The sequence below is a fragment of the Parasteatoda tepidariorum genome, chromosome 2 (assembly GCF_982258835.1).
Source record: "Parasteatoda tepidariorum strain Cologne lab strain chromosome 2, Ptep-v5.0, whole genome shotgun sequence".
Lineage (NCBI taxonomy): Eukaryota > Metazoa > Arthropoda > Arachnida > Araneae > Theridiidae > Parasteatoda > Parasteatoda tepidariorum.
Genome location: NC_141756.1, coordinates 98,383,030 through 98,409,967, shown reverse-complemented (window position 1 = coordinate 98,409,967; position 26,938 = coordinate 98,383,030). Strand labels below are relative to the sequence as shown.

The 26,938-nt window shown below is 31.2% G+C and overlaps 1 protein-coding gene across 2 annotated transcripts in view; it reads right to left on the bottom strand.

Annotated features, from left to right (window-relative positions):
* Positions 1 to 750: 750 nt before the first annotated feature.
* The window catches only part of LOC107442803 (uncharacterized), a 55,207-nt gene continuing 29,019 nt past the window's right edge, over positions 751 to 26,938 (bottom strand). Inside the window, exons 7-15 of one of the 2 annotated variants that reach the window (XM_087157833.1) lie at positions 24,835 to 24,891; positions 23,820 to 23,921; positions 22,721 to 23,200; positions 19,965 to 20,014; positions 15,795 to 15,859; positions 12,979 to 13,209; positions 4,187 to 4,371; positions 2,816 to 2,944; positions 751 to 1,027 (exon numbers count right to left, since the gene is read on the bottom strand). In XM_087157833.1, coding sequence (XP_087013959.1) covers positions 887 to 1,027; positions 2,816 to 2,944; positions 4,187 to 4,371; positions 12,979 to 13,209; positions 15,795 to 15,859; positions 19,965 to 20,014; positions 22,721 to 23,200; positions 23,820 to 23,921; positions 24,835 to 24,891 — 1,440 coding nt within the window. In that variant the 3' untranslated portion in view covers positions 751 to 886. The remainder of the gene's footprint in view (positions 1,028 to 2,815; positions 2,945 to 4,186; positions 4,372 to 12,978; positions 13,210 to 15,794; positions 15,860 to 19,964; positions 20,015 to 22,720; positions 23,201 to 23,819; positions 23,922 to 24,834; positions 24,892 to 26,938) is intronic. The other variant, XM_087157834.1, reaches the window with a different exon arrangement.

Sequence of the window (26,938 nt, the reverse complement as noted above, 5' to 3'; positions counted from 1 at the left end):
ATAAATTTTTTTCCATGCAAAATAAGATCTATATATATATATATATATATATATATATATATATATATATATATATATATATATATATATATATATATATATAATATATATATAATATATAATATATATATATAATATATAATATATATATATATATATATATATATATATATATATATATATATATATATATATATATATATATATATATATATATATATATATATATATATATATATATATATATATATATATATATATATATATATATATATATATATATATATATATATATATATATATATCAGGGTGCGTACCGTTTTTAAAAGGTGCTTAATTTTCCCTTTTCCAAAATGGGATTTTTTCTTCACCTTGTTGATTTTTGCTACGAATTATGCAAAGAGACACAGTTTACATTGTTCTATTCAACGTTTTCACAATTAATTAAACCCCAATCTATTTCGGCGTATTGTAAGCTCGTAGCGTATGAAAACGTCATTCATTTTTCATTATTCAAAATTTCATGATTTTTGACACTTGTCAAAAACAATGCCAAAGTGATTTTTTTTTTGACATAACGGTTAAAACAAGATAAAACCGTCAATTGTCAAAAACTTTCCAACCCTGCCTAACTATGATATTTTTTTTAAAGTGCTTAAAAGTATTTTCTGAGTGCTTAAAAAGTCTTTAAAAGGTGCTTATTTTTTTGTTGAATAATTTGGCTATGCACCCTGTATATATATAATCTGATGGTTTTAAATGTTTTTATCTTGACTAAAATGTGTGATATGACAATCGACATAACTTCACCCTCACGTCACTCGTCACGTGATATCAGCATTGAGTCTGAGGCAAAATGTAATTATTTTATATGCTTCACACTTAATTAGTCTCTTAAAAGCTCTTCCAGAAATATGTTTTCCTTGTTGATTCCATCACTTGACGAACGACAAAGTTGAACTATCTCACTGCACAAATCCCCAATAGTCCATTTCCTGTTCACTATCCTCGAACAAATTTTGGTAGTCTGAAAGAAAAAAAAAATTAAATTAATCACGCAAAAACAACTTTTTTAACTAAAAAAGCTCATATAAGTCATGGTTGTTTTGTTTTTCCTTACAAGCTCCTTAGTGAAATAATGAAGCTCCAATCTGAGGGGCTTATAATCGAATCGAAAACTGAGGAGATAAAATTAAACTGTCGATGATATAAAAATAATCAAAAATAAAAGCCAATCTAAGTAACATAGGGCAGCAGAACAAATTGAAAAAGAACACGACCAGGTCCGTTTGTATTTTTGAGTCGTTGAGATCCTCAAAAAATCCACATCTTTCGAGTTTAATTAGTAGAACGACTGACTATACGAACGATCCGGAACAGTTAGTTGTCTATTATTTCTGAACTAGCTTCCATTTGCATTTTCAGACGATCTTTCTCCATGTTTTGATTTATTTAAAATCTTTATTTTCATAATATATCAATGATTTTTTAAAGTTATATACTGCTGTTACGTTTTATTATTTTGTATGAATTTCTGTGATAAATTTAAAATTTATTAAAATGAAAATTGTTCTTTTTAATTGGGTATAATATAGCCTACGTCACAGGTTGTGTTGTTCCTACTAAATTTAACCCATGAACGGCATTTTCTGCGAGCCTAACTTCAAGCCACAAATAAACAAACGAAGTGTTCGATCGTTTAAATAGCTGCTCGCCAGATTTTATTGTATTATAAAGAAAAGTTATTGAAACTAAATACAACTAAATAAACAACAACAACCAAAACAAATAACAACAACTACTAATAACAATAACTAAATAAACAACAACTAAATTCCATTCGTTTAGCATTGCGTCATATGTTGTTCCTACTAAATCGAAGTAGTTGTGTTTTTTTCATATTATACCCAATTGCAACGTTTCACATTACTTGTATTTGGAATTTTATCAAATTTTTCCTTCAAAATTACAATAATATATAATATAAAGCGTTAATGGTAACTTTCGGTTTGAAAAGTCAATTAGTTGTTACGCCTCATGTTTTTGAATTGCTTTTTCTTTTGAAAATTTTTTCTTCCTGAGATTAACTCTAGTATGTTAGGGGCTTCTCTAATATTAGTTATAGAAAGTTAAAATTTTTGATTTGGGTGTGATAAATTGATGTTGAAACAGCTAAATAAACAGAGGGAAGAAAAATTGTCTACAAAATTACCTATTTTCCATAGAATTTGGGGAGACAATTTTGAATTACAATTTTGCCATATTTTTTTCCCTCGTTAAAGTTCTTTTACTTTTGCTTTCCTAGTATTGTTACTATTTTTGACTAGTTTATTGAGAGGGAGAAAGGATGCAAAGAAATCATTTTTTTTTTCTAGGTTCATAAAATAATCCACATAATACTGAAAAAATAAAGAAATATTTGGTCAATGTAAAGGTGTACAAAAATATTATTTGAATGTTATTAAACAACATCGAAAAGATCGATTAATTAAGACAATTTATGTTAGTTTTATTCTAAATAGCAAAAACTGCGGTCTAATAGCGATATTTTAAGTAAGAAAAACAGACATAAGAATACACTTTCTCGGAATAAACATACCTTTTTTTCGACTGATTCAAATTTCTAACCCTCAATATATAAGGGGTTGTCGCAATCAGAGAAATGTGACACCAAAAGTTTAGATCCCTTATTGTTATTTTTATTTTTGTGTAATTCGCCAATTTTGTGTAATTCGGTATACAATTTTTTACATAATTTTAACTGGCAAAATTCAAAATTTATTCGGGAGAAATGAAATTTAAAAAATGTGGCTACCTGAAACAGTGCTTCCTCTGATGAACAGACGACAGAAATTTCTGTTTCGGACACACTAGCTGCCAACCACAGAATCATCACCCTTAGGCAGCCCATGCCATCATTAACAACCACTTTATTTCTATCTACCTACAATCACAGAGTAGATGGTTTATGGTCAGTTTTGGCATACAGAATTAGATAGTTGATGCGAAAGCGTGCAAAAATGTTTGAATCTCTTGATGTAATCCTTTGCTGTCGTATTTTTAGACATGGCAGGCGAAATTTATTTTTGTCGTGCGAACAAACGAGGCGTATCCGGAAAGTAAGTATAGTCTGTCTATGGTAAGAACTCCTCCCGCCACACGTCTGGTGCTATGGAAACAAGAATGGCGCATTTTAGGGAGGGTAGCTTCATTCTAGGACTAGCACAATATACCTAAGAAAAAGATTCCATTTCTCCCGCCGACCAGAGCCGAGACCGCTACAAAACAGTGACCCCGCACCCCTACTTGAATAATAGTCATATCTCGTTACCATAGTCACCTCCACAGGTCCAGACGAATGTCAGGAGGAGTTCTTATTTTAGACAAACTATACCTATCACTAACGTCACCACAGCGGTTATGTTTACATGTGTTAGTGAACGTTCGAAGTATTTGAGACGATTGCTGAGCCTGCCGACTGTGAGTTCTGTAATATGATTTTTTAAACATAAAAAAGTGTTAATCCAGCTATAAAGAGCCATGATGGTTCAGGGGATAGAATGTTCGCCTTCCAATGAGGTAAACCGGGTTCGAATCCGAACGATGGCTGTTCGATACGAACTCCGCATCCGGCTTGCACCGACCACAGTGCTGACGTAAAATATCCTCAGTGGTAGACGGATCCTGGGTTAGAGTCTCCTTGCCGTCAGGCTAACAGTGGGAGGTTTCGCGGTTTGTCTCTCCATGTAATACAAATGAGGGTTAGTTCCATAAAAAAAATCCTCCACGAAGGCAAATTATTCTTATTATAAATGTGTTAACATAATTTCTGAAAATATCAGAATACATAGGCTCAAAAAGAAATATTCAACGTTTTGAACATTTATTTGTTATACTATTTGTTGCAAAACATTTAATAATTATGATGTTAATACTATTTTAATAATCCATAACAATAAAATGGAGCATTCAATTCAATTACACTCAACAGATTGGTCAAAGATTTTACTCCCTTTTATTATATTGGTCTATGCATTAATTTTTTTGATTTACAATTATAAGTTCCTCAAAGTTATAAAGAATGTTTTTTTCTTTTACCAAATAAAAGAACCACACACCCCTTTTCTTATCTGAAGCTTATCATTCATTAGACCACAATGAATTTAAAATTTGAAGAAGCATATACCAGAGATTCGAGGGGTTCATTTGTTCTCCGACGGAACTTTGCCTTGAAGGGAACAGGAAGATTAGGATTTACACCATCATAAGAGTAAGCTTTAAGGCGGCCATTGCTTGAGGTCATCATTATCTTCTTACGTCCTCTCAGAATCATCACTTCGGCCTCTTGGCACAACAATGGAGTCTTCTCCTCTGAAAGATCGATCATTTATTATTGACGCTTTATATATATATATATATATATATAAGTTCAGAAAATAAAATAAAATAAAAAGAAAAAGCAGTATAAAACAGTATATTTTCTGTTTTTGCATGCTATTTTTACTTATTTTTACTTTTCGTGTTCTATTTTATTTGTTGTAATTTTTGCAAAAAAATTTTTGAGTGCTCCTCACACTATTGTATTAATATATATTGCTTTGGCTTTATTTATACAATATCAGTAAGCACTCTGGTTTGCAGATATAATCGTGTGGGCTGATAAAAAGATTATATATTTTTTTCTCGTTTTTTTTAAAATAAAACTTCACCCTTTTTTTTTAAACTGTTGTTTGTTATTTTTTTACTTATTATTTTCCCCTCCTTTTTTCATATATCTATAATTTTTCTTTGTTTTATCTTCATTTTGAACTTATCTAATGAATTCTGTTTACTTGCAGCTTAGGCGCAATAAATGAAACTTATTGTTTTTCTTAACTTTCTTCGTGTTTTCTTGTATTTATATATATATATATATATATATATATATATATATATATATATATATATATATATATATATATATATATATATATATATATGTAATACAAAAAGTAAATACTTTTGTATTAATGAAAGATTTAAATCTCTTTCGTTTTCATAAAATGTCTTTGTTAAAGAATAAGCGTAGAGAGATTCTATTTTGGGAATTCAAGGCTGAAAACATACCATTGAAATATAAATAGATTTATATTTCAAGGGAAGAGTTATTTTTAGAATCGTTCCCTTTTTCAATTCCATATAAGGAAGCAGAAATGATTTTCCTTAATGCGTAAGGATACAAGGAATGTACGAAGTGCCTTTTTACTCAAAATCTATGTTGGTATAAAACGTAAGAACGCATAGTTTTGCGTGTCCTTTTCATCATAATGTGATCCTGATAAGATGTGCCGGAATTGTCCGGAGTCTTGTCCATTCCCCTCCCGTAGGGAACTTGGACGTCAACTGTTAGCAATGCCAGCCTACATTTAATAAACCTGTTTAGAACGTCTGATGGCTTATGACTGCAATTATTTCAAGCTAAATACAACACTAATAACAGGGTTGGAGCCCTGTTATTACAAGCCGGCAGGATAGTTGCTTGCTGAGGAAATCGTTGACCGGCTGTGACTGCTACGTTGAAATTTTCCACCAACCCCGGAGGAGAAAAAAATCGGCAGTGAAAAAAACGATGAAGGAAGGATGGCGATTTTCCACCCGTACTACTTGTACCTCGTCGTGGAGAGTGTCCCCTGAAACCAGTGAAAGTATCCCATCCGATGACCCTACAGTGTCCCATCCATCGAGTTCTGATGTTCATTAGTGCTCAAAAAGAAATTTCACTTTGGTTCAAATATGAATTAGTCTCTTACAAGAATTGTTTTCTAAAAAAGGGAAAACAAAAGAGAATGTGCGCGAATTTTAATTATGAATATTCATGAATTGCTACGATTTAAGTGCGCGAAAGAAAAATAAAAAGTGATATATTTTGTGTCTCTCGTCAAAGAAAAATAGATGAAGGTCAAAAGAAAGTGTGAATGGAAAGGATTTACTGTAGATATATTTTTTTTTCTCTCATTTTTTTATCTGTCTCAATGTTATGCTTAAATATTTTAGTAATATTAGATATCAGTAGTAATCTAAATATTTTATTTTGAATAATGGAATAGAGTTAGATTGTATTTCTTGTGTTTATATATTTTTTTATATATAATATTATGATATAGTATTGTATTTATCGTGCATCTAAAATGTTTTTAAAGGAAATAAATGTGATTCAAACGTCAATTAAATTAGTGACGGCAAACAAAATTAAGTTATTATTTAAACTTTTGTTTCCAAATGATTTTTCTAGATTAAACCGTAACAAAATTTTTAATTTTTCTGAATTTTCTTTTGAACCAAACGATGAAGAATTTTCAAACAAACTACAAGAAATTTGTAATACTTTCAATTTTTCGGACTTTGTCAAAATTTCAGACATTTTAAATATTTCCAGTGAAGGAAATAAAGATGAAATTGCCAAACACATCTTAACTTGTTTATGCGATTTCAATTTTTTAAAAAATTCTTTAGTAATTGAAAATCCCTCTGAAGATGAGGAGGAAACTAAACAATTTTAATGTAAACAAACTCAAACGGATTTTGAATCACATTTACCAATTAAAAATTGTGTAAGTCAATTTACACAAGCTAGTTTAAATACTAAAATGTATGTTGATAAAGAAATACAAACTCATGTTTATACTGATAAAGATATGGCATCCTATAGTCAAAATTCTAGTAATGATTTAAATAATAGAGAACCTGAAACTAAATTAATAGTTAATTTCGCTGATGTTGAAGCAGTTACTCCTATTTTTAAAGGAGAAAAACACGAAAATATAAATTCTTGGTTTGAAAATTTTGAAACTCATGCTACCTTATTTAAATTGTCTGATATGCAAAAATTTTTATTTGCTAAAAGATGTTTGAAGGGAAATGCATCAACTTTAATTAGAAGTGAAACTCATTTAAATTCTTATGAAAAATTAAAAAATCTTTTATTTGAAGAATTCGGACTTAGTTGTAATAGTGCAGAAGTACATGCAATGTTGCAAAAAAGAAAGCAAAGGTATAATGAAACACTTCAAGAATATTTCCTAAAAATGAAAGAAATTTCAACTCAAAGTGATATTGATGACTTAGCTCTAATCACTTACATAATTCAGGGAATACCAGACCAAACAAATAATAAATCAATTCTTTATGGAGCCAATAATCTTTTTGAATTTAAACAAAAACTTAAAATTTATGAAAAAATTAAAAGTGACTTAGACAAAAATAAATTTCAAAATAATAAGGGACCATTTATGAAAAAAATGGAAAACCCAAAATATGACATAAAGTGCTATAAATGTAATGCACCAGGACATAAAGCCCCGGCTTGTCCTAAAAATAAAAGTGTAACCCCGAATGTGACAAAACCCAAAATACATCATACAACACAGGAGATCCCAATAAATCAGTGTAAATACTGTTCGAAGAAAGGACTTTTGAATAAATTTCACATGGGCTCCTCGTGTGTAAACAACCCTAGCAATGTTGTTGAAATGAACGTTCAAAATATGACAAGTAATCAATAACAATTACTAATATCCGGATATATAGTTAAAAATGAATACCTAAATGGAGGTAAAGTGGAAAATAAATACCTAAAGGGACGTCCAAAACAAAATAAAAATGAAAAAGTTAACAAAGAGATATTGTTGAATGTTGATACCGGGTCAACATTGAATGTAATACCAAAAGATTTGGTGTTAAAATTGAATATTCCTATTAAAAAATGTGAGGAATTAAATGTTACCCAAACGAAAGGTCAACTAACACTTAACAAAATTTGTGAGTTTCCCCTTAAATTAGGCAAAATTGTTAAGTCAGTTAAGTTTTTTGTAATTGATACTGATTTACCATATGCTTTACTTGGGTTGCAGACTTGCAAAGAGTTTTGTTTGTTTATTGATTGTGTCGGGCCAGTTGTTACTCAATTTGGTAAGAGATTGATCACCTCTGCTAATTCTAACAGTGACAACTTATCTTTGCACATTAGACAACAAAATTCTCAAAATGTTAAAGTTAAAAATGTTGAAAAAATAAAAGTTGAAGATGTTTCAGTTAAAGTAAACATTGAAAAAAATAATGTAAAGGGTAACAAAAATAAAAGGAAAAGGACAAATAGGAAAAAGAAAAAATGTCCAAAATTTTCAAATGATTCGGAGATAGATCCAGGTAATGGATGCATACATTATCAGGTTAATATCGACGAAAAAATAAAAAATGAAAGCTAGATAGAAAATGTGGACTTAAAAGAAATTTTAAAAACTTATGATGATATTTTTGCAAAACATAAACATGACGTAGGAGAAATTAGAATCGAACCGCAAAGAGTCAGGTTAACATCAGATTTACCTATATCTCTAAGGCCGTACAAAACATCCCCAAAACAACAACAGGAAATTGATTTACAAACAGAAGAATTGTTAAAAAATAACATTATAAAAGAAAGTTCATCCCCTTATGCTGCCCCTGTAACTTTAGTCTTTAAAAAAGATGAAAATAAAAAGAGTCGTTTATGTGTTGACTTAAAAAAATTAAATCAAATTACAAAAACAGATTCTGAACCTCTACCTTTAATACAGTCTTTAATTGAAAAATTATCTAATAGTTGTTATTATTCTAAAATAGATTTATCACAGGGATATCATCATGTTCGTATTCATCCTGATGACACTGAGAAATTAGCATTCGCTACTCACAATGGTCTATTTGAATACTTAAGATTACCTTTTGGCTGGAAGAATGCGCCAAGCATCTTTCAACGTACAATTCGCAGAATTTTAAATAAACATAAAATTAAATTTGCTACAAACTACTTTGATGATATCATTATATTTTCTAATTCTTATGATGAACATTTAACCCATCTTAAAAAGATTTTCGATATTTGTAAACAAGAAAACTTAAAATTAAAACTTTCAAAATGTTCATTTTTGCAAAAACAAATAGAATTTTTAGGATATGAAATTAGCAATGGAATTGTGTCACCCGATAACCATAATATTGAGGTTATTAAAAAATTATTACCCCCTAAAAATGTAAAATCATTGCAAAGATTTCTTGGATCAATAAATGTTTACAATAAATTTATTGATAGTTATGCAAGTATTCGACATCCTTTAAATAACTTGTTAAAGAAAGATGTAAAATGGGTGTGGTCAGAAAAATGTCAACAATCTTTTGAACTTTAAAAAAATGCTATTATTTGTAAACCAATTTTGAAAATTTTTAATCCTAATCATGAATGTCATCTTTTTGTTGATGCATCGTTAGTTGGAATTGGTGCTGTGTTAAAACAGACAGATGAATGTGGTGTATTGCATCCTGTAGCTTTTCATTCTCGTTCCTTAAGGGACTATGAAAAAAACTATGCAATTACAGAACTTGAATGTCTTGCTATTGTAGATTCTTTAAATAAATTCCACCATTATCTTTTTGGCCAAAAATTCACCATACATACTGACCAAGCTGCTTTAGTTTGGCTAAAAAATGTTAAAAATTTAAAAGGTAGATTATTTAGATGGTCATCATTGTTAAGTATGTATGAATATGATATTAAATACACAAAAGGTTTTACTAATTTTGAAGCAGATTGGCTTTCGAGAGATGCAACACATTCACTTGTCAAAATTAATTGTAACAATAATAATGTTCATGTTTCACATTTGTTAAAATTGGATGAAATTGTTGAAGCTCAAAGGAAAGATAACTTACAAGGTAATTTTGCTGATATCAATAATGTTTTATGTGTACGTAAGAAAAATTTTACTAAAATAGTTGTTCCATTTTCGTTGAGATTAAAAATTCTGCAAATTGCTCATGATAAATTTAATCATCCAGGAGTGCAAAAAATGATAAACTTGATAACCCCTGTTTATTATTGGAATAACATAACTTCAGATATAGCAAAATTTTGTAGACATTGTCATACGTGCCAATTAAATAAAAAACCGCGACAAAAAAGATTTGGATTATTACAATCCTTACCCCCTGTTAATCAGTCATTTGACTTGCTAGCAATAGATAGTGTTGGTGGATTGAATTACTATAATTCAACAAAAAAATATTTAACTTTAATTATTGACCACCTCACAAGATACATTTGGGCTTTTGCATCAAAATCCATTAGCTCAGAAACCTATACAAATTTTTTACATCAAATTTTTCAAAATCAAATTCCTAAATCCTTGTTGAGTGATAGAAACGCTGCCTTTACTTCTTCTCATTTTAAAAAATTTTTGAAGCATAATAAAATTCAACAATTATTGACAACTGCACATCATCCGCAGTCTAATGGCAAGGTAGAACGCCTTGGTCAAACAATAATTACGAGTTTAAAATGTAAAATCAATGAAAAACCTACTAAAACTCCCTGGCCTACTATGTTAAAAGATATAGTTAATACTTATAACTTAACTCCACATTCTGTTACAAAATTTCCACCTGCATACCTCATGCATGGTAGACTCCCCTATGAAAATCCCTTAAAGGAAGAAATCTATCCACCTGTTGAGGAAGCTAAAAAAATAGCAATTCGAAGAACTAAAGAATATCATGAAAGAAATAAAATCTATTATGATCCTAGATTTTTAGATATAGATTTTAAAACTGATGAATTAGTTATGTTTGAAGAATTTACTTATCCTAATACGAGGAAGTTGTCACCTCCTTTTAGTGGACCGTATAAAATTCTTCAAAAAATTTCAGAAACTAATTACAAAATAAATAAAAAGAATATGTTGAGTAAACAAAAATTTTGAAATAGTACATGTATCAAAGCTTAGGAAATATCACAACCCACAAATGTTGAAATTAAATCATGAATAGAGTCCAAAGGAAAAGAAATTTTTTTTACTGTCTTCAAAGGAAGAAGTAAACCCTATATTTTTGAGAGATCCGAATCACGTGTGGAGATGTTTACCTCTACATCATTTTGATGTGAGGGCGATGCAAGTTGAACTTTTTTTTTCTCAGTAAGGTGAGAAAAATTTTTATAAACTATTTTTATATTGTCCAATCTGGATCTCTCATTTTCCCTCTGCTTCATGAAATTCTGTTTTCCTCCATTTTAACGGGGAATACAGATTTTCATAAAGTAAATAACCCCTATTAACCACAGAATCTTAAATTCTGAATAAATGTCACTTGTTGTCCAGTTCGTTTTGCATAAAAATTTTGTATATTTTTGTGTGAAAAAATTTTTTTTTGAAAATTTTAGTAGATTAGTTATGTAAATATTTCATTTTTCTTTCTGTTTAGTTACTAAATAGATAAATTGCATAATCATGTTTTTCATATTTTTGTCATTGTAAATAATATTTTTTCTTCTCATAATTGAAAAGATGTTGTTTGTAGTAGGGAAAAAGGAACAATCGTACTAACCTAAAAATTTTAAATTTAAAGTATTCTAAATTTTTTTATTTTGGCTCACCAAAATTTTTTTTTGGGGGGGGGATGTCATACAAAAAGTAAATACTTTTGTATTAATAAAAGAATTAAATCTCTTTCGTTTTCATAAAATGTCTTTGTTAAAGAATAAGCGTAGAGAGATTCTATTTTGGGAATTCAAGGCTGAAAACATACCATTGAAATATAAATAGATTTATATTTCAAGGGAAGAGTTATTTTTAGAATCGTTCCCTTTTTCAATTCCATATAAGGAAGCAGAAATGATTTTCTTTAATGCGTAAGGATACAAGGAATGTACGAAGATGCCTTTTTACTCAAAATCTATGTTGGTATAAAACGTAAGAACGCATAGTTTTGCGTGTCCTTTTCATCATAATGTGATCCTGATAAGATGTGCCGGAATTGTCCGGAGTCTTGTCCATTCCCCTCCCGTAGGGAACTTGGACGTCAACTGTTAGCAATGCCAGCCTACATTTAATAAACCTGTTTAGAACGTCTGATGGCTTATGACTGCAATTATTTCAAGCTAAATACAACACTAATAACAGGGTTGGAGCCCTGTTATTACATATATATATATATATATATATATATATATATATATATATATATATATATATATATATATATATATATATATATATATATACCGTTCCTGGCGAAATTATTATACGTACTATAATAATTACGCGTTTTAATAATTACATGTTTTGCACGAGTTTATGTGCAATACTTTTATACATATGTAATGGGTTTTTATACAGGAGATTTTTGGTATACTTCCTATTTGTATTTATTTTTAACGCATGTCAATGTTACCAATTGATACACGAACGTAAACAAATGCAAATCGGTTTCTGCCGCATAAAAACTTGGTGGTGGTTGTTGACTTCCACCAGTGAATGTTGACAATCACGTAGTCGCTTTGGTAAATGTCAGAGAAATATATACTAGGACTAGTTAAGTGCCACTGCCCGGTATGCCCTACATCAATGTTCTTTTAAGGCTCAGCGCCTCTGCCCGGAATACATTTGCCCGGTATGCCCTACATCAATGTTTTTTGAAGACAAGTGCCACTGCCCAGTATACATTTAACCGGTACTCCAAACACTGATGTTTTTCCTAAATCTATCCTCAGCTGATATTTAAATATTGAATAAATATAATAATATTAACGAATTAATTAATCGGATATAACAAATATTTTGGACATTCACCAAAGTGGCTAAGACTAATAAATAAATAAATAAAATAAATAAAATAAATAAAATAAATAAAATAAATAAAATAAATAAAATAAATAAACAAAATAAATAAATATATAAATAAAATAATAAATTAAAAAAAAGAGAAAATTTTTAAACTACTAAGCTTTTTTCCGGCATTTAAAGAAGAGATGGAAGAAACAAGTAGTTTGTACTACTCCTTATTTCTATTTCTGTGGTAGTCTTGATTTCATACCATTAATGAATTCATTGCTCTATTGTTGAGTGTCTTCAGATTTCAGTTAAGCTATAATAGAGTTTAATAAATTAGTCTAAATCTTGTAAAACTTACCGCTGATTTGTGAGACCAGTGAGGGTTCTGATGTGGCCACTCTCATATATCGAACTTCCTCTTCTGCTTCAGATATGTCCTCCATATCACTGCTCGAACTCATGTAACTGCTTCGCTTCCGCAGTCTCCTGGTTCGCTTCCGGATTCTCTTTCTAAAGTCATCCAGCCTCTCGTGTTCTCCTAACACGAATCCAACCGAATCTTCAGAGGAACGATAACTGCAACAGCCTGCTGAAAATAACAATAGTGGCTTCTTTATAAGGTGTATTTAGAGACAGATTATTACCTGCTCAAGTGTACATAAAACCTATAAAATAAATTGAAAATACAAAAAAAACAAGGAGAAAAAAATATTTCAAAGTATTAAAAAGATATTTTTAAAAGTAATAAAAAAAAATTAAAAAAGCCGGAAATCAAAATAAAGAAAAGATATAATTTCGTCTTCAGCTCACACGATTATATCCGCCCAAGAGAGTGCCTTCTAATATTGTATTAATCTAGCCAAAGAAAAATCTATCAATACAATAGTGTGAGGAGAATATTGAAGCGAAAATAAAACATATAAAGCGGAAAATAAAAATACTGAATAGATCACGAAATGTTACATATGAAGCAAGTAGCGAATTCAAATGCACTTCCACTTATCGACATTTTTCAAAAGTGAATTAATACATTTTTGTGACAAGTTTGCCAGATTACAAAATATGAAAATAAAAGTGCAAATAGAGAATCCCTTTTATGGCGCGTTCTTACTGAAGTAGAGAAGCGTGTTTGATTTATTAGTTACTTTGGATTGGCCCGAAACTGGATATGCACAAGGTATCAATATTATTCTGGATAATTCAAAGTTTATAATTAACACGTTCACGCCTGGGTGACCCACTGATGGGTCACACTAGATTGTCTCATCGGGAAGCGCACCGGAGTAAAAACTGGTAACAAATAAATTTCATTTTTTAGTTTTTTTACGGGAATAATAAAAATCCATAACTACCAATTGCTTCTAATGGATGCAATTTTTATATTGAATTGCTTCTTCGCCGTGATAAATTTCCTTACAGTGAATTGTTATTGTTGAGAATAGATTAACTCCTCCCGAATATTATCTAATATTGAAATAGTTATTTTACCAGTATTTTCTCTTTTTCGTCCCGCTTTCAGGCGCAACACCCGGCGTGAACGTGTTAATAATGTTGGCCGGGATAACAAGGTTGGTAGGGCGTTGGACTCGTGGTTGTGAGAAAGGGAGTTCGAATACAGCCGGCCGAAGAAGCCCCGTGTATTAAATGGCGACTGGTGCACGTTAAATCTGTCGGGGTCACAAAGTCCTCCAAGTTTCCATAGCAAATCAGTACCTCTGGGGGTACTGATATAGGAGCTCCCTTGTCTTCGGGATTGGGATCAAAATTACAAGGATACGGAGTTGAACACTAGTAGCTGTAAACCCAAAATTGGGGCGGCTGTTCAACGACGGTTATAAAATAAAATACAATTAAAAATGCTGAATTTAAGTTATAAAATTTTAATTTTGATGATTTTTATAGAAATTATTCACATTTATAGAAAAAAATTATTTTTTTTATTTATCAAAATTGATGGGTAAACGTCCTTTGCTTCTTTAAACTGCCTCTATCTTATTTGTAGCTTATGGCTTTTTTTGTTTTTAATGCTGATTTTAAGCATAATTTGTCACTAACAGACTTATGTAGAAGTAGAACTACACAGAACAGATATATTAAGCTTTCATTAGAGATTTAAAAAGATGGAGGCTTTTGTTGGCATTTTGTCTAGAGACTTTCTCTGCGTCACTCACGTTAATGAGACATTGACTTTTTTCAGTTAATGTATTTAATTACAATTAGTCAGAATTTTAGTTAAAATCGGTTAACGAGGTTGGTGGGAGACCAGAAAGCCCTCAAACAGTCAATCTTCCTTTTATTGAGAGAGCACTAAAACTTTTTTAATTACATGAGGTAAAATCGCCTCTTTTTTTAAAAATTCAGATCAAATATTGCATAATTTTTTCTACTTCTTTTACATTCAGTGCCGATAAATAAAAAGTTTCGTCAAAATTAAGGGGATATGAATATCGATTTTGTCAATTTTCTTCTATCTAAAGCAATGTTTCCCAAACTTATGACTTTTGTGTACCCTTTCTAAATTTTTCGTAACGCTGTGTACCATTAATAAAAAAATGAATGTATTTTTTTAAAAATATGTTTATTTTTCTTGTCTGGTACTAAGTTTTGTTAATAAGTTTATTTGCATCAGAGAGAGGGATGATATTGTTTTTGCCGTGATAAAAAAATTGCACAAAAGTTAAAAATCACAACTGGCTGTTGACACCACTAATTATTAACTGTTAATTCTGCGAAAAATTGCCAATGGAAAAATACGTAATCGTAAATTTTCATAACTAACTTTGTTTTCAAATAAATTTTTTTTTAATTTTCGTATGTTGCAAGATATTTTTCGCTTAAGAATGCACACCCTCGCTTCTGCGATTCCCGTGTCCCTGGGGGACCGCGTACCACACTTTGGGAAGCACTAATCTAAAGGTACCTCTAAGTATAATCAAGTTAACATGTCTTATATACCAGTGAATTGGTATTTAATATTTATAGTGGTAGTTACACCACAAGAAAAATGCAACCACAAGTGTATAGTCATCTTTTTACTATTATTATTTCTTTTTATTTCTTTTGCAGGCGCCATAAATTTGGAAGATAGAAATAGCAAGTTTATTATTTAATTCTTCTGAAATAAAAAATAAAATAGAGCAAATAAATGTTAATGACGTCATGAAATGTTCTCACCGTCTTCGCTGTCATCATCGGCAGTGTAGTAGGACTCATCATCTCGGAGGGCAGTTTTCATGGATCTGAAATGCAATCCTTACATTTATTCTCACAATTTTTAAAAATTAATTAATTATAACATAATTTGGTACCTCTACATAGTGCAGTGACGTTTTGCTAAAAATTATTATTAGGAAATGGTTAATTCTAACAGCGACGGAGATGAAATCGATCCAAACACGCATCCCAGAGGTTGATTCGAAGACATGCCATCATCCTTTGCAGGCCCCCCCGCTTTCGTAGTCCGACGACTTGCGCTCGAATCCAAGCAATTTACGGTAGAACAGTTTAACGGGGACCAGTACAGCGCATTCGCGGTGCTTACTTTGGCTGATCGAAGTAGTCACCACTAGTCTACCACTACGAAAATACAATCCCAATTGACTAGGATATAAGACATGTTAACTCGATTATATTACCAACAATTTAAGGAAGAGACTATCAAATTTTGAAGGAAAATTACTAAGAACTATGCTGGGCGCCCCACGGGCGATCAGCAACAAATCCATCAAAAAAGACCTAAAAATTGATGATATTAACCAATATATGGCGAAAATTAACACTAAATTTTACAAGGATGCGAAAGATTGCAATGCAGCTAACTTCAACAAAATCTTTGACATTGAAATTATCAGGGAAAATGCTAGCATCAGTCCACTCACAGCTTTCCTAACCTCAGATTGCCTTATATCAAAATATTACAACCAAACTCAATAAATACATCACACGACAAACACACAGCTTAAACACCGGCATGTAACAACCTCGGTGAAGGAGCAACCCTTTCGAGGGTCCGATCCGGGGGAGGTACACTGTCGTTAACTTTCAGAATAGTGAGCAACCCGGCACGAGCGGTTTTAACCGGGACGGCCGGGTCACTATAATAACAGAGGTATACTAATTATGTACATATCAACTAATTATATTCATATTCTAACCTTGTATATACATGTAAATAATTATTTGTTGTAAATAGTCCAATGTATTGAATTCAATTTACTCGTGCTCGTCATTATGTGCATTACTCTTTATTAGATGTTCTTGACAATGGAGCTTTCTCCAACCTCTCCTTTTATTTAAATTGTTTGATTTAATTATGCCTTCCCAACTTATGCCAACACAATTCCGATGAATCGGTGAGTGGCGCTTCGCGCCAATATGCCGAGATGTTTCACATTCATAGCTCATAGCTCATAACTCGATTATATGATGAAGTATTTTTTCATTGATGACGGTTGACATGGTCGATATATATATATGATGAGAACACGCCTAACTTGAGGGAAACTCCCACTTCGATTTGAAAACGCCTACTTCGATGGGTTGTCCACATTGATTAGTTGACATGTGACTGCGACATCATCCACCTCCTCGCGCTGTTGCTACTCAGTCTCAATCACACACAACGTATACACTCGACTGTTAAAGGCAACACAGGAACGACCACAACCGTGAACTTATTTCAGCTCTCAAGATCAGCACTTAAAAGTACGGTGATCTTAATATAGCTCTCCCGGCTTTTCACAAAACAGCAATGAATCAACTACTGCTATTCATTCATCGAATTCTATCACAGATGTAATTCTGGTGGGGGAGTACTGTAGTGTGTCTACCACTACGAAAATACAATTCTAATTCACTGGTATATAAGACATGTGAACTCAATTCTATGATGGGGTATCTTTTCAAAGTTGACGGTTAACATGGTTGATGTATACTATACCCACACTAGCTTTTAGAATTCTAAAAATAATCAACCCCCTTATCTCTCTCAATATATATATATATATATATATATATATATATATATATTTTAAAAATCTATTTTCTATTTTTTAAATCTACTTTTATCTATTTGAGTTGAGAACTCCCTTTTCTGAGTCAGGACTGAATCGAACTTCAGTTATTCAATATTTTTATTAGTTAGTAGTTATTTTAGTTTAATATGTGTTCATAATTATTTCAGTTTTTTCGTCTGTTTGTGGTGTCGGAAAACGTCCAATATTTCGATTGATCATGCAATTACCATTATTTTTGTTCGCACTTTTTTAAAATAGTCGTAACTTGTATTGGCGCTAGACGCAGAATTCCAGTTGAAGTTAGAGTACTCTAGGTAATAGAAATTTCGATCGACTTTATATTCCATTAGGCGATAGATTCTGATTGCAGCGGTCAAAAAACGACTGTAACATGCAATGTCATTGACACAGAGTTTCAGTGGAAGTGTGAACACTCTAGTCAGTCAGAAAGTAGTGGGAATTTCGATTGACTATAAATTTTGCATAAAAAGACCACATATTCTGAAAAGAGGATATATTTTTTCAAATCACTTAGTACAGTGAAACCTGCCAAGTTGACCACCCTTGTAAGTTGGGCACCTGCATAAGTTGACCTCAATTATCAAGAACGGAATTTTTCCTATATAATATAAAGAAGCAAAACCTTTGTAACTTGACCACCTGTTTATCTTGTATGTTGACCACTGAAATAAGTCAATTTTGTCTAGGAGCATTATGAAATTCTATTCTAAAAACCTCATAAGTTGACCAGAAAAAAAATTCAGAAAATTTTCTGTCATTTTGGCAATGTATGTTAAAATTTCACTTGTTTGGTGAAATAGTGTAAAAAGCTAATCTAAACCCTTTTGTGAGTTGACCATCAGGGGAAACTGTAAGGAGTCAGCTTTTTACCATTTCTTTCATCCGCTCATTGAAAACAGGTGTGTTAGTTGAAAAGTTGCTCTTCCTGTTGCAATAGTCAGCATTTGAATAAATGAATACTCTGAATCTTTGATCTTTAAGTGTAGTAAATAAATTTTAAAGTGTCCAAATAATTTTCTTTTGTGAAAGATTTCAAATTACATGTTTTCGTGTTCTGATATTTTAAGAAATTATATTTATTAAACACTTCACATGCATAACTAACCAAATAATTTTTAAAAAAAATTAGTTAAATATTGGAATTATATGTATCAAATTGAAGTTCATTCAGGTTTAAACACATTTCTTAACATATTCATTTGCATATTTTCTGAATAAAATTTTTAAGTCAAGTAAAAAAAAAAATTCAATATATAGCAACATGATATAGGAAAAGAAAAAGTAAACAATGACCCACCCCCTCTATAAGTTGACCACTTCTCTAAGTTGACCACTGAAACAATGCACCACAAGTGGTCAACTTACACAAGTTTTATTGTACGGCAAGAATTCTTCTACTTCCATAGCTAGGGATAGCGGTATTCAAATTGCAATAATTCTTCTACTTCCATCGATAAGGATAGCGGTATTCAAATTGCAATAATTCTTCTTCTACCATCGCTAGGGATAGCGGTATTCAAATTGCAAGGATTCTTCTACTTCCATCGCTAGGGATAGCGGTATTCAAATTGCAATAATTCTTCTACTTCAATCGATAAGGATAGCGGTATTCAAATTGCAAGAATTCTTCTTCTACCATCGCTAGGGATAGCGGTATTAAAATTGCAAGAATTCTTCTTCTTCTATCGCTAGGGATAGCTGTATTCAAATAGCAAGAATTCTTCTACCATCGCTAGGATATGCCAATTAATGTTTAAAAGATTTTTTTAAAGATTATAGCATAGAAAGAAATAAGAAAGAAAGAAATAATAAAAGTAATCAATATTTTGGAATTAGTGTACTGGTATATTGTCGCCTTTGTTATCATCAGAAATTTTTTTCCGACAAATAATAAAAAGGATTTCAGTTTAAATAAAATGATAGAAACCAAAAGCTCTTCATCAGAGGACCAAATTTTGAGGTACGATTTGATCAATTTCAATTTGATCAATTGATGAAAGATTGATTCATAAGATTTGATCAATTGAGGTAAGATTTGATGAAGTGCTGTTTTTGCTAACACACCTATCTTTAAAATTTCGTTTCGCTTGCTTTTAGTTTTTAACTTTTTATTTAAATTGTTTACACAAGACAAATTTGGTTTTAGCTGTTGCTTTCATTTTGACTTATTATTTTTAAGTTTTAATCGCAAAATTTGTTTAAATAAATTTCATGCTTCGGTTGGATAAAATTTCTGAAGTAAGATTTATAATTTTTTCAAAGGGTAATTAGGAGGTTAAAAAGGAATGAAGAAAAAAATTTAAATTACCGTCCCGAGCTTTGACTGCTACTTTTACTACTGGACCACTTTTTTGTTTCCTAAAAATAGAAACTTATTTAAAGATAAAAATACATTAAGATTAAATTCAAGAGTTTGTAATAGAAATTTTGTTTTGTAAAATGTCTATTACTTTTAAAGCACTGCTCAGCTTCACTTTTTAGCAAAGCTAACATGATAGTCAATGGATGTTACTAGCCCTAATAAATGTTTATGCAATAAGCTAATTCGGTTTTCGCAAACTGACGACCTCACTTTGCATTATGCCGGACTGATTGGAAAAGTATTTTCAAATCAGCTATCACAATGAACCTATTTACCCTATTGCTTAATAAGATTGATTTATCACACATACCATACAAAGCTCATTGCCATAAATATAAGGCTAATAAGCCTTATACATATCAGGCTGATACTATCAATCAAGAGCCAGTTTTCTAATTTGTTTACGACTGTGGTTTGAAGTAGCACACTACAAGTGGAGAAACTACTGTAGTCGCTACTTTTTTTTTCGTAGTTTGTAGTGTAGTGTGATACATTTTCTAAAAAAAGTAGCACACTACAAGTAGAGAACCTACTATAGTCGCTACTTTATTTTCGTAGTTTGTAGTGTAGTGTGCTACTTTTTCTAAAATAAAGTAGCACACTGCAAGTAGAGAACCTACTATAGTCGCTACTTTATTTTTCGTAGTTTATAGTGTAGTGTGCCACTTTTTCTAAAGAAAAGTAGCACACTACAAGTAGAGAACCTACTATAGTCGCTACTTTATTTTTCGTAGTTTATAGTGCAGTATGCTACTTTTTCTAAAAAAAGGTAGCACACTACAAGTAGAGAAACTACTGTCGCTACTTTTTTTTCGTAGTTTGTAGTGTAGGGTGCTACTTTTTCTAAAAAAAGTAGTGTAGTGAGTAGTGCGATACAAAAAAAAAAAAAACAGTCTGTAGCTATTCCTGGCAACTAATTTTAACGTTAGTTTAGTAAAGAAACACTGCTCTAACACGACTAATTTTTTGAATTTGATGAGTACAAATCTTTGCGAGTCCGTCAATGAATGAAATTGACCCCGTGGTTGCAGTCGAGCGTTAGCAGGAATTACGCATTTTAGAATCACGTATAACTAATATTCAAACTAGCCCCACTACGAAAAATAAATAATTAATCACTTTCACATGCGAATGCAATGTCGTGAAACATTGATGTTATTTCAAAGGAAGGGAATGTATTTTTGACGTTATTAATTTCCTAGAGGAAATAAAAGAGCATTAAATAATTAAAAAATTTCAAATATTTGATGTATTAGTTTTCCTTAAATGAAATATTCACTGTCTAGAAAGGCATAAGAAGTTAAATTCGAAATAAATTCGAAAAAAATATTTTGGAGTAACAAACTGGTTCATGGAAACATGAATAAATATTTTTTAATTATTCGCTTACATTTAATGTAAGTTCGTCTCCTTAAAGAAGCGAAATATTTACTACAATTCCAAAGTAGTTTGTAGTCACTACATTAAAAAAAGTAGTTGTAGTTGATGTCCTACGAAAATAATGCAGTTTTTCCGACCACTGGTTTACGACCATGTCATTTGGAGCCTCGTTATTACAAAAGCCAATTAAAAGTCGCAACTTTCCAGATTTTTGCCAGCACTTGTCTTCATATTAGCATAAAAGTTGTGGTCTCAAGTGGACGATGAAAAAACAAAAATGCTATTAAAGTCTGACAATTCGAAGATCTATTGCTGAAGGTGCTTGATGTATCAGTTGAGACTAAATCGAAGAATCATTTTTACAAATACTCGCCCACCGCAACAGTAGTTTGTCTGATTTCGAAGGCATTTTTTCCTCACCTAAATATTAATTTTGCGATCGTTAACAAAATCCGTTAACCATGTTCAGTTTTAACTAGTTTTTCAGTTTCCTAATCATAAGTTCTTCAAAAGGATCGTTCGAAGAGCAGGAGTAGTATAATACTCAACCTTTAAAACCGAAACAATTGCTAAATTATGGATATCAGCACCCATTCCGAACGAGGAGTTGTGTTTGAAACTTTTATATACAAGTGCAGTGCGAAAAAATGAGACAACCTGAATAGCTCAATCTTAATGGTTCGAGGTCGTTGAAAAAAAAAAAATCGAAAATTGAAATTTGATATCACAAGAACAATTTAAAAGATTTCGTTCAAATTTCGTATTGATCTTTGATGTGAAGTGAAGGTGATGTAAAGTTTGTATACCTTAATACTATACAAATTTTTTTCTGATTATTATTAAATAAAATAACAAATAATTATTACATATCATTCTTTTGAATGGTATTATCTTTGGATAAACGAACTTTATAATAGTATGCAAAATTGTTTCAGATTGCTTAAGAATCTTCGAGATATGGAATCTACGAGAAATCTTCGAAAATTGACAATAAGGGGTTCGAACTTTAGATCGCTCTCCTGACGAAACTATTGGTTTCCGAGGTTGTGGTTACCTCTATCCCCCCTAATATTTTTAAGATCATAAATCCAGATCCATAGAACAAAAATGCTTATTCAGAGAAAGTACATTTTTGTGTCTGTTTTCGTAATTTAAAATTTCGTCTGCACTTAGCATGTTTGAAGTCATCCCTACAAACCATTAAGATAGAGCACATGGAAATCCGGTCATTAGATAAAAAGTTATTCGGCAGTCCTGGAAATCCTCATATTGTATTATATAAAAAAAAAACGTTAAATTTTATATAAATTAAATAGTCATACCAGTGATCGCTTCCTTAAATGTATTTTAGACTTATCTTCTTCTTTCGATGCAGGATGGTAGATTTCAGCATGACTACAACTCGCTGGAACTTCCTGGTGAGAAGATCTTCTCGAAACATCGTGCCTTCTACTGGAATTCGAAAAAGATTCGTGGGAAGACCGCCTGGAAAGATTCCCCATCGAGTCTTGGGAAGACCTTCTGCTACCCTCCTGCGACAGTCTCTTACTGGACACACTTCCTGAAACATCCTGAGAAGATCTTTTGGAAAGATTTACGGACGAAGAAGATCTCTCAGAACGGGAGAAGCTTCTGGAAAGCTCTTGGGATGATCTTCTCGAGGTTCCGGAGAAGAAATCGAGGTCATCGCTGAAGGCTGCAGTGGCCTTGTTTAATTCCTTGAGCAAAACTTGTTCCTCTAACCGATGAATGGGCACAAAGTCTGTAAAGCAGAAGCTGAGGTCAGGTGACTCCAAATTATCCTGAAATAGAGATTTTAGAATTTAAAAAACGATTTCTGATTCAGTGAATGCCAAAAGTTGCGTTGTACATACGCCATCTATTCTATAATTTACTAGTGACTTTTGTGCTGGCAACAATGTTTCGGGAAATCACGTGGGTCATACAGAATAACAATGAACTTTGATGTTAGCTACTGAATTATCCTGTTGAAGTTGGTTTCAGTTCATCAAATCTGTGATCCAGGTTGGTATCAATTTGCAAACGACGCTTACTAGCAAAAGGGTTTTATTACCGTTGGAATGTATAGGAATTTCGCTTGCACCTTTGTTAAAACAATGTTTTTCAGGTATGTCGCCATTACTTGATTTACCATCCTCGTGCGTTTAAACCCCGCTTTGGAATACTATTATGTTAACATAGTTTTCTCATATTTGTAAGAATATTCTGTTTCTTACCGAATTGCTTTAATATTTCACTTACAAATATCCTGCAAAGTTCTTACCGACGAGCAAAATGGTTTTAGATAATCCTGTTTTTTACCCCTGAGCAATTTTGATGTTCGTGGTTGTAAAAATAAAGCTGTTTACATGTGATGCTTGAATTTGAACAACACTTTAATGTATCAAATGAAACCAATACCTGAGCAATACCTTTAACAATAAGAACTTCAGACTCCGATAAGCTTTCCACAAAACAAAGTATGACTATCAATTCCGGAAATTTGAAGAAAAGCTCCGACTCCTATAAAATAAGAATATTTCATTGTAAACTTGATTCACACATTTTCATGAATATAACTACTTTTTAATCGTTCTGTAAGGTCGTGCTTTTGGTTGTCAACATCGATCTAGGTTTTATCCTCAATGATTATCCGAAAACAATACTGACGCATACGTGTATAACACAATCTGAATTTAGATCGGTAGGCAAATAGTGGTAAGTGATCGCCCGGCCTCCGCACCAAGCTTCCGAACCATTCGTGAACTTTTTTCGACTTTGAAATCACCGGTAACATTGCAACAGATTTCAAACTATTTAGACACGATAGAAGAATTGCAATTCAAACTTTCAGAGCAAGGAACCAAACTCTGGTCAAGTCGTGGTTGGCAAATACTCTACCCACCACTCCGACTGAATTGGAATTGTTTGTTCAACTTAATGATTAGTTTTCCATTCCAAAAGGTATCACATATAATATCCTGTTAAATCTTGCGCGTTTAAGTTGCATAGAACTTAATTTAGGTAATGCCGAAATGTATAACTTGAAAAAATACTCTATGTAATTAATGAATATTTTTCTAAGTAAGTATAGAAAATTAATAGTAATTTATTGCGATTAACGTAACCTAATTATTAGAGCAAAAAGCCTTTTTTGACGCGAGGCACGAAAATTTACATCATCTGCTGACGAAATTATTGTGTAGGTGACGTGATGGAATCTAAAAAGATCGCGTTGACGATGCAAGTTGTCGGCGAAATGATGGTGTTGATGAAAAGGATTGAGCGGATGAAAAAGCCGTATCGGCAAAAAGATCGTAAAGTCAAAGTGACCATATCAGCTAAGTGATCAAGTCGGCGAAATGATCTGTCTGTAAAGTAATTGACCATTATAAAATTGTCAAGAAATTATAACTAAATAAAGAAATATTTTTACCTCTGAAGTCGATGTTTTTATAACATCACCTCCAATCATAGAAGATGTTCTACAGACCTAAACAAGTTTTTAAATAAGTATGTTTTATTATTTAAATGTGTTACTAATACTAAATAACAGTTTTGCATAATTATCTACAAAATAATTGAGTTTGATCAATCTATGCTTGACCCTCTGTATTAAACTGACACACATAAGTATAATAAAAGTGTTAACATATTGTTTTTAATACTGTTTTTAGTTTCAACGTAGTATCACAGAAGCACACGAATTTTTCTAATTTATTTTTGAAACTTGATTTTTATTAAATAATAATACTTTATAGTCAAAGTAAACTCCAACTATAACTCTATAGTCATGTTTAAATAGATGCAATCAAACTTTCACAGGTAATTGTATAACTTAATAATTTTAGATGTTCTAAAACTCTATAGTCATTTTTGAATAGATGCAATCTTTCACAGATACTTATATAATTTAAGAATTTTAGATGTTCTGAAACTTTATAGTCATGTTTGAGTAAATGCAATCAAACTTTCACTGGTAATTGTATAACATAATAATTTTAGATGTTTCAAAACTAGATGCAATCAAATTTTCACAGATAATTGTATAACTTTAGAGTTTTAGAGAAAAAAATGCACATAAAAAAAGTTTATTTTTGTAATAACAACGTTTAAAAATTCAATTCGTGTAAATTCAAAATTTTTAGTATTCTCAAATATCTAAAAATATTTACGAAAACTAGTCGAAATAAAATTAATTTAAATTCAAATTTTAGCAATTAGGTTTGCTGAATAAAATTTTAGTAGCTTCATTTGAAACAAACTGTGAATCTTTAAAATGAAATTATATTTTCTACTTCTTTGGAATATGATTTGCTCAAAAACCAAAGCATTTAAATAGTTTAAGTGCCTTACACTTAAAGCAATGCGAAGATTTTAAATTAAATATGTAATCTTGCAGTGAAGAATTATCTGGGCTTTAGAACAAACAAATAACTTATATATTTTGAAAGCTATTAAACTTTTTTAGAAATCGCCAATTTGGCGACAATTTTCCACCTGCATGAAAATTTTCAAAATCACTACCTTATTCTCAGTTTTTTATCATTTTTATCAACCCAAGTAATGCAGCATTGGAGTAAACATTTATAAATATTAAAAAATTAGACCGTAAACGCTTTTCAATTTCACAGAACTGTGGCGACGTTTTGCGCCATTTTCAAATAAGCGTAGACAGAGCTGGTTTTAGATAGGCTAAACTTAAAACTAAAAGTAATGAGTATCAGTTGCAAACTCACAGCAGTTATGAAAATAGCATATTATTCGCAAAAAAAAAGAAGCATAATTTCATATTACGAAGAAGCCCTCAAAAAACAGACTTAATGGAACACGTTTGAAGGGCCTCAACCCTCGCCATTCCAGGCTCCTCGATATTTTTTTGTTCTTAACAAACTACAAATAATTGATGATATAGTATTATTAGACAGTACAATACAGATCAAAAGAGGTGGAAGGTAAGGGGGTCGCTTTAAGAGCGATAACGATTGATAATTTTTAGAACTTTTTATACATTTTTCTTTAAACTATAATAAAATAAAATGATGCGATTTGTGGTATTGAGTAAGTAATTTAAAACTTAACGTTCCTCAGTTTTTAGATTTTTTGAAATCTTATCTTATTGCAGTTTAAATTGATAAAAAGCGAATTTGGATAACGCTAAAAATTTCTTTTCACTTTGATTGCATAAAAAGCATTGTATTACGCATTGCAATTGCATAAAAAGAAAGATACTTTTCAAAAAATCTAAAAACTAATAACTGCTTACCATATAAATATCTTTCAGAAATCGTTGATTGCAGAATTGTATTTGCATGATTTTGTCAGAAAAAAAAATTAATAAAGAATCTAAAACACCGCACTCTTTATATCTCAAGCTGTGACTGGATGGCGAACTTCGCCTATATCGACAGATACTGCCAAATGCGATTGCAGTACCCGTTTATAATATGTTTCCTTCCACAAACTAATTTTGAAGCTTCATTTTTTTTTAAATAAAAAAACTTGGTTGGTTGTTTTATTTTTGCAAACGGAAAATTACG